Consider the following 8,475-nt stretch of genomic DNA (forward strand, 5'->3'; position numbering starts at 1 on the left):
ACGGCTAATCGTACTATATTAATCGGGAACCTGAAAGCAACCTGCTCTGCGCTGCTCCCTTCGACGGTTTCGCGATGGAGCGCTCGCTTCCGAGATTCTTCCATGTAGCTATTCCTTTCTTCATCCTTGTTTCTTTTCATTTTTCCCCCTCTAAAAAAGAAAGATCTTTTTGCTCCCAATTGACATGCGCAGGCGTCGAAGATTCTAGTCTTGTTCGCGGCGGTGGCAGCGGCGCTTTTAGGCGACGCGGAATGCCGCTCGCACCGCCACCACCGGCGGGGCGGCGGCGGCGGGACGCCGGCGGAGGAGGTGATCAACTACGCGGCGACAGGGGCGGGGGGTTGCCGTGCGCATGTCGCCAGCCTCACGGACTTCGGCGGGGTCGGAGACGGCGTGACGTCCAACACGGCGGCCTTCGCGGCCGCCGTGTCTGGCCTCAGCCAGGTCGCCTGCGAAGGCGGCGCGATGCTGGTGGTTCCGGCGGGGCGGTGGCTCACCGGGCCCTTTAATCTCACCAGCCATTTCACCCTCTTCCTCCACCGCGACGCCGTCATCCTCGCCACTCAGGTCGGTTCAGGCCGCCCTCTTTTTTTTTCTTTTTTCTTTTTAATTTTAATTTTATTATTATTATTATTTTTGGATTTGCTTAATCTCTGGTCGGTCACGGGTTGTTAGTCGCTTGTCTAATGCTTTGTGATATAGTGAAGTAGTGGTTGGTTGCGACAGTGTTTCGATCCTTGCATCCAGACCGTTCGCTTTAGAAGTTTGCCAAGTGGACGGTCAGGATAAAAGTAATCACATCTATTTGGTCGTGCACTTTCTTCTAAAATTTCTCACCTTAGCGGTTTGACACGGTCGGTTCCACGACCATTTGTGACGAGATAAATCGAGAAACTGCAATTGATCAAGACGCAGAAGATATTGTCTGTTATCGATCAGGATTCAAATCCTTATCCTCTTCTATAAGTCTGTTGGTCATCATAACTAACTCGTTCACTTTCTGTTAATACTTGTAGTGATATGTCCTCACTCTTTTATACAGAAAGGGGAAGGAATTTGGAATGTCTATCAGAGAAAATTTCAACTAAAGTTCTTGTTGTTGTGCTGTTCTTCTGGCAGATGTCTAACAGTACAAGATAGTTTACAGGATATCGATGAATGGCCGATCATTGATCCCTTGCCGTCCTATGGAAGAGGGAGAGACCTAGATGGTGGCAGATACAGTAATCTCATCACGGGATATAATCTAACTGACGTGGTAATCACAGGTAACGATAACAAACAAACTCTTTCATAGTTCCCGATCAGATAACTTCTCTGATAAATTTGCTTTCGATTCCAGGGGACAATGGGACCATCGATGGCCAGGGGCAAACTTGGTGGGATAAGTTCCACAGCAAAGAACTGAGTTTCACTCGCGGATACCTCATCGAGATCATGTACTCCAATCAAGTCCTGATTTCCAATATCACATTGGTCGACTCTCCGTCTTGGAATCTCCATCCGGTGTATAGCAGGTCGCTGATCATTCTTTTTCCAGGTTTTAGATTTTCAAAACAAACATGTATTTTTTACTGCGCAGTGATGTTATTGTGTCCGCCGTCACGATTCTGGCACCAGTCAACTCGCCAAATACAGATGGAATAAATCCAGGTATTTTCATTTGTTTTTACTCTGAAGTTGTGTAGAATTCAGTTGAAGATCGATCGATGCTGCAATGCAATCGTCTCTGTTTCTGTTTCACAGATTCCTGTTCCAATGTCCGTATCGAAGACTGTTACATCGTCTCCGGAGATGATTGCATCGCCATCAAGAGCGGCTGGGACGAGTACGGGATCCGAGTCAATATGCCAAGCCAGCACATCATGATACGCAGGCTGACGTGCATCTCTCCGACCAGCGCCGTCATCGCGCTCGGCAGCGAGATGTCGGGCGGCATCCAAGACGTGCGAGCAGAGGACATCACGGCCATCGACTCCGAGTCCGGCGTCCGAATCAAGACCGCCATCGGAAGGGGCGCCTACGTGAGGGACGTCTTCGTGAGGAGGATGAGCCTGCACACCATGAAGTGGGTGTTCTGGATGACCGGCGGCTACGGGCAGCACCCGGACGACGGGTTCGACCCCGGCGCCGTCCCCGTGGTGGAGGGGATCAGCTACAGCGACGTGGTGGCGGAGAACGTGACGATGGTGGCGAAGTTGGAGGGCATTCCGGGCGCTCCCTTCACGGGGATATGCATCTCGAATGTGACGGCGGAGGTGATCAAGTCGAAGAAGCCGATATGGAACTGCACCGACGTGGAGGGTACTGTGTTCAGCGACGTGAGTCCGCCGCCGTGCGTTGAGCTTCAAGCACAGACGACAGATGAGGCGTCGTCTTGCCCGTTTCCTGAGGATATTTTAGCTGTGGATTACGTTGCATTGGAGCAGTGTTCGTATCAGAGAATCAATCCGTGAGATGGAGGATCAATTGCCATCGCCTCGGACTTTGTTTACTTGCAATCATCTGATTAGTAATGGGCTTAGGAAACATCAAGTTGATGTTCATGTCTATGAATTTTCCCACATTTCAATTTCCTATAAAATAACCTACATTGTTGAAAGATGGAATCCGTCATCTCAACAGTTTTACAGGTCGATTCTCACGATCATCTGTGAGAAAGTAAATTGAGAAGTTGTAATTGACCACGATGGAAGAAGACATTGCTTCAGTTTCGTCGAGATTTCATCTTTGCCTACTTCAGTAAATTTATTCTGTCATAACCAACTTAATTATATCCTGAGACAACCTACATAAGTTATAGCATAGTAATCAAGTATGAAGCTCAGATCACTTAAGATAGTATTTACATTACTACTTGTCATTTAAAAACTCCAAGCCAATAAGACCCGGAATAAATTAAATCTCCTCTATCGTATGCCTTCACTTCGTGTTCCAAAAGTTAAATTAATCAATAATATTATTCTAAATTTACGCTAACAACAATTAACCTTTATGCAAAACATTTATTAAGATCGGATTCATCCGTAACTTTACTATACGAATTAAGAGCAGTCAATTGTCCATCTCTTCTTTCTTCTATTTTTCCTTCCTAAAAATCCTTAAAAGAAGAAAAACAGAGCAAACTGCAAAATGGGCACAATATTTGAATCGAATTTTATATCTTCCGACCTCATCTTTATTTATTATATTCATTCATATCTACATCAGTATTATCTTTATATCCATCGAAATACTAATAATTTTTTTATTTTATCAAATTACTAATTTATTTCTCATTCGATAATAACTTTGAATGTTAATTAATAACATTGAGGCGTCTTATCCCAAGTGATAAATATGGAGACATGTGTTGTTTGAGATTTCGGATTCAAATCCTCTTAACAACATGTATTTGTTGACTGAGGTGTTGTACGATTCAACAGTATTTAGCAATATGTATTTGTTGGCTGAGGTGTTGTTTCAACAGTAGATTTCTTATCAACATAGATTCAAATCTTAACAATATATATTTGTTGACTAGTACTATCAACATAGTGTCACTTCAAAAAATCACTAGGGAATTTTCTCATATGGGCTCGTTTCAGTGGTGGGGTCGGTCATTATAAAAAGTTTACTCATTATAATTTTTGAGTCCTCGGGACATGGTGTCGCGGATAGTAGGTACATTCAGGTTGTCACCCATGCACCCGCAGTTCGATCCCTAACTACGACGTATTTATAGAAATTTTTCTTCAAATAGAGAGCGCAATCAAAGGATATCGGACGTCTGGGTTGGCCGATTTACCCTGGTGGCCGATGAAAAACTTTCGTAGGGTCAGATCAGTCACTCTCAGGGTAGTCAATGACACTAATTGAGATTTATTATTTTTTTTAAAAAAAAATATAGTACAATATTAAAGTGATGTTTATTTCTAAACATTAGCAAAGAAAAATATCAAATCTTATCCGTCCCCGTATCCAAATCTAAAATCCTACCTAATGGAATCTGATATCTCTATCCAATTTGGCACGCTTCAGGGCACGTACTCTCTGTTTGTTGCATCGTTTAGTCTTCCGCCCTTTGGTCCAAGACAAACCTACCGCAGCCATGATTGACGTTACGTTGCATTAGTTGAAGACCAATTTAGCAGGATTGGAATTCTCGCGGCTCGTCCATGATTGACGTTACGTTGCATTAGTTGAAGACCAAGTTCCACGGGAATATAATTATTCTCTCTCGCGGCTCGTCGTATTAAGTGTTAACTAACAACGGGCGGCCTGCCTGCCTGCCAGCCCCAGCACTTTACATGTTTTCAAACGTTCCATGTGGCGTTGGATGCGTGCTGTGCAGGCACCAGCAGGTGCCTCCAATCATCATCTGAAACGTTGCTCACTGTGAACCGACAGCGAGGAGAAAGAGGAAGGACTCGAACGGCGACTCGAAGGAAGAAGCCGCCAAGAGTTACACTCACTTAGTGGGCCGACGAATTGACAATACGAGACTGGAGACGAGAATTCACAAGCGTCAACGTGTGGGAGTCTCCAACGCACAAATTGCTCCGAGAATAAAGCGTGAGATGAACGGGCGTACTCGTGTTGCCAACCTCCACGTGTTTAATTTCCTCTTGCCAGCCAGCAGTCCAATCTACAGGTAGAAATTAATCTAAGTGGGGATGGTGGGTGGCCAACTGGTGCATTGAATCTGACTGGCTTTAATTTATCTAAAGATATATCTTTGCCAATGTTTTGGAATTCGATCGTATATACAAGATTATGAATTATGCCTTGCATTTACATACATTATCGTGATATGATGTAATTAGTCAATAGAAATCCATTTATTTACTTTGAATTTGTCTATTATACTTTTTCATTGGAGTAGCTTTTATCCATTTCTCCAACAATATTCCATGGAAATATCACATTAATTATTGTCTATGTCTCTGTTGAAATTCTAAGAGTCACAAGCAAGAGAATGAAGGAACACAAAAAATGCAAATATGAGCTCATCAAAGAAAGTGCATTCGAGATGTGTAAAATGTGGAGAGATGACAAGATCATGAAAGGGTACCTGATGGTGATTTAACATAATTCCAAAAGCTTGTAGTTTTTTTATTTAATGTGTGGTTCCGTTTAGGAGTGAACTAGTTCAAAAGAGTAGAAAGAGTACTCATTTATACATGATCGACTTATTTGGGGAGGAGCATTTCTAATGACCACTTTGGTTAGGTTTCATGTGCTTTCAGCAATTCAAAAAAGTTTGGAGAATATGTTATAGTGTTGGAATATGGTTAATTATACTTTCTATTTCTCATTGCATATAATCAGTGAAACAGTTAGTCATAATAAGTGCTTAGTGGTTCCAAACTCAAAGACAATGTTTCACAGTGGATACCTTCTTTAAGGTTCTAAGAGTTCAATTATACCTTTTTTTTAAACTATAGTCTCTTGAACACTCATTTACCACAAGTATTTGATAAATCTATATTGCTCAACTAACCTTGAACGATCGAAATGAGTAACTAGGAGACTAAACAAATAAATATTATAACTAAATGGGTGCGTTTATATTGTCATGCAAATATTATAACTATTCCGGCCAAAAATTACATATAGTTAAGCCACCAGTCAACGAGCAGTCCGACGTAGACAACCTTCTGGATGAGCTAGGATGCGAGAGATGATCAAAACCTAAAATACACTTCAAAGAGAGGTTAGATTGGTGCCGTCGAATCCCGACAGACTACTTTAACGCTTAAGTTAGAGTTCTGAGCAAGATAATGAAATGTGGATGGGAAAGAAGATAATACTAGCAGAGTTTTCAGAGTCAAACCTAGAATAAGGCAGTGGGCTAAACCTTTTATAGCTTGCTCCTGGCAGGGACGGATCTTCTTAAGGGTTATCCTATGCTCTAGCTCAACCCAAAGATTTTTTTATTTATTGTAAAAAAGTTTTTAAAAAAAAATTAGATTATATTGGTTTTTTTTGTAATTTTTTTTTTTACTTAGCCCACCCCTTCTGCACCCAAAGTCCAGTCTATCTCATTTTCTTGAATCCATCCCTGGCTCCCGACATCTCCACGTCGAATGTGATAGAACCCTTATAACAACCTACAAAGGGGATCAGATCCAACAACCATTTTCATTTCGCCTTATGTGTAGAAAGAGGGGCATCCGAGGGGACCGTGTCTGACAACCTTGTAACTGTCTATACGTCCTCAGACTACTGCATGTCCGTGAGAATATTCACGTTACTCCTTTAGCAGGTCATGTAAGATAGCAGTTCACCGAAGATGTGAATGTGGAACCCAGGATGAGACGGAGCGATCGAGACGAAACGACTAGGTGGCTGAGACAAGGCTGACCAAGACAAAACAATTAGGATGGCTAAGACAAGACAACTCGGATGGCCGAGATGGCTTCAGGGGACACAAGTCGAACCCAAGACTGAGCCCATACTGCGTCCAAGTACAGTCTGAGCCCAAGGTGACAAATATCCCACTATGGTAGGATTGAGTCCGTGTTGACCCGTCTTACCACATTGACTCAGACCTTGACCTTCGCATTACTTTTGACTTTTATAATGACTTTTAACTTTTACCATCTTACCACATCGGTCGAGACCTTCCATTGACTCATTTTTATCCCGAGGGAAGCCACGTACTTCACGACACCCGCATCAATAAAATTAATAAAAATATTTTTAAGATTGGTGCGTCAGAGATATATGCTTTACGTAAGTTTTATATTTGATCTTCATGCCTGTGATATATGCATCTTCTCCTGGCTTCATTGAACATACACAATTCGCACTTGCCATTATATTGCACCGTTTCACGCAGGCACCGCCGTGCCGATCGATCTCACGTCTCTCTTGTCCACTCGATCGCTTCACGACGACGGAACCGACCAAAATTTGAAAGCTGAGGGACGACAACATGGCGGCCACCACTACAATCCCCTGCCGCTTGCCTCCCGGAGCCCCCGGCTACGGCTTCCTCCTCTTCCGGCCGCTCCCTGCTCGGGTTTCCTGCGGCAGAGCTTTCACGCTGCACCCCTGCCTACGTCGGCGACACAGCTCGATCTGCTTTGTGCCCAAGGGGGTGGCTGATGATCAGGCCAACGATGGGGAAAGTGAGTCAAAAGAAACAGAGGAGCTGCGCCTCTCGTCGGCGGCGGAGAGGAAGGCGAGGAAAGAGGCGGAGCGGAGGACATACCTGATCGCGGCCGTGATGTCCAGTCTCGGCATCACCTCCATGGCGGTCGCGGCCGTCTACTACCGCTTCACCTGGCAAATGGAGGTCGACTGCTGTGTCCCCAACTTCGATTCTTCTCGTAATTCGTTTCCCCCCATTTTTAATGAATTCAGTTAATACCAGCGGATTGATTTTGCAGGGAGGAGAGGTTCCGGCGACGGAGATGCTGGGGACGTTCGCTCTTTCCGTGGGCGCAGCGGTAGGAATGGAGTTGTGGGCGCGGTGGGCGCACCGGGCGCTGTGGCACGCGTCGCTGTGGCCCATGCACGAGTCGCACCACCGCCCGCGCGACGGCCCCTTCGAGCTCAACGACGTATTCGCCGTCATCAACGCCGTCCCCGCCATCTTCCTCCTGGCCTACGGCTTCCTCCACCGCGGCCTCTTCCCCGGCCTCTGCTTCGGCGCCGTAAGAAACCAAACCGACCGCCAAATTCACTAAATTAACCTCTGCCAATCCGAACTCAACGCGGGAAATATACTCGATCATCGACTCATGCAGGGCCTGGGGCTCACGATGTTCGGAATCGCCTACATGTTCGTCCACGACGGGCTGGTCCACCGCCGGTTTCCGGTGGGCCCAATCGCCAACGTGCCCTACTTCCGCCGCGTCGCCGCCGCCCACCAGGTACCTACCTCCTCGCCGGTACGTCGATCGCCATTAATTGGATATTGCAGCTTTTAACTTGATTATTGGTCGGGGACTGTGGCAGATCCATCACATGCACAAGTTTGGAGGGGTGCCCTACGGCCTGTTCCTGGGCCCGAAGGTGAGTGAGCAGTGAGTCCACGTCCCGTGCATACAATAATTTGTGTGAAACATCAAACATGCACCGCGAGAAGGAAGCTAAGATCGATGGAGGACAATGCAATATTAATTACTGCTCTTGGCACATCGATCTCTAACCCGATCTAATATAATTGCAGGAGCTGGAAGAGGTGGATGGATTGGAGGAACTGGAAAAGGAGATCAGCAGGAGGAATTAATATGCTCTCCGGCACCTAAAACTGAAAGAAGTCGATCGGTGTGTCTTTTTAATGTTATATCTGTATGTTGCTCGATCGGTTGAGATCATTGGACACTTGTCACTATAGTTGCTGTTAATTTGTAGTGGTACAATTATGACGTCGCATAGTGATCTTATCCCTTCACCTTATCGTGGACGATTGTTAGCGTAAAGTTGCTGTACAGATCTAGTACAATTATAAGATTGGACAAGGGTTGATTTCTGAGAATCTCA

General features: G+C 45.0%; 2 protein-coding genes across 2 annotated transcripts; both read left to right on the plus strand.

Annotated features, from left to right (window-relative positions):
* On the plus strand, positions 1 to 2,608 carry LOC141812523 (putative polygalacturonase). Its single transcript, XM_074700513.1, has 6 exons — positions 1 to 104; positions 193 to 567; positions 1,148 to 1,268; positions 1,343 to 1,517; positions 1,583 to 1,653; positions 1,747 to 2,608. Exons 1-6 carry the CDS (start codon positions 75 to 77, stop codon positions 2,454 to 2,456), a joined length of 1,482 nt encoding a protein of 493 aa, XP_074556614.1. The 5' UTR covers positions 1 to 74; the 3' UTR covers positions 2,457 to 2,608.
* Positions 2,609 to 6,669: 4,061 nt separating this feature from the next.
* Positions 6,670 to 8,475, plus strand: LOC141812596 (beta-carotene hydroxylase 2, chloroplastic-like). The gene is made up of 5 exons (XM_074700607.1): positions 6,670 to 7,282; positions 7,377 to 7,643; positions 7,737 to 7,862; positions 7,948 to 8,004; positions 8,162 to 8,475. Exons 1-5 carry the CDS (start codon positions 6,920 to 6,922, stop codon positions 8,219 to 8,221), a joined length of 873 nt encoding a protein of 290 aa, XP_074556708.1. The 5' UTR covers positions 6,670 to 6,919; the 3' UTR covers positions 8,222 to 8,475.

The sequence above is a fragment of the Curcuma longa genome, chromosome 19 (genome assembly GCF_044706935.1).
Source record: "Curcuma longa cultivar G26 ecotype Majalengka, Jawa Barat chromosome 19, ITB_CL_G26_1.1, whole genome shotgun sequence".
NCBI classification, from domain to species: Eukaryota; Viridiplantae; Streptophyta; class Magnoliopsida; order Zingiberales; family Zingiberaceae; genus Curcuma; species Curcuma longa.

Excerpts from the sequence above, each read along its gene's own strand:
- LOC141812596 (XM_074700607.1), top strand. The coding sequence starts at position 6,920 with ATGGCGGCCACCACTACAATCCCCTGCCGCTTGCCTCCCGGAGCCCCC. Across the intron at positions 7,644-7,736 it reads CCGGCCTCTGCTTCGGCGCC|GGCCTGGGGCTCACGATGTT; the intron begins GTAAGAAACCAA and ends CGACTCATGCAG. Across the intron at positions 8,005-8,161 it reads GCCTGTTCCTGGGCCCGAAG|GAGCTGGAAGAGGTGGATGG; the intron begins GTGAGTGAGCAG and ends ATATAATTGCAG.
- LOC141812523 (XM_074700513.1), top strand. The coding sequence starts at position 75 with ATGGAGCGCTCGCTTCCGAGATTCTTCCAT. Across the intron at positions 105-192 it reads CGCTTCCGAGATTCTTCCAT|GCGTCGAAGATTCTAGTCTT; the intron begins GTAGCTATTCCT and ends TGACATGCGCAG. Across the intron at positions 1,269-1,342 it reads AACTGACGTGGTAATCACAG|GGGACAATGGGACCATCGAT; the intron begins GTAACGATAACA and ends TTTCGATTCCAG.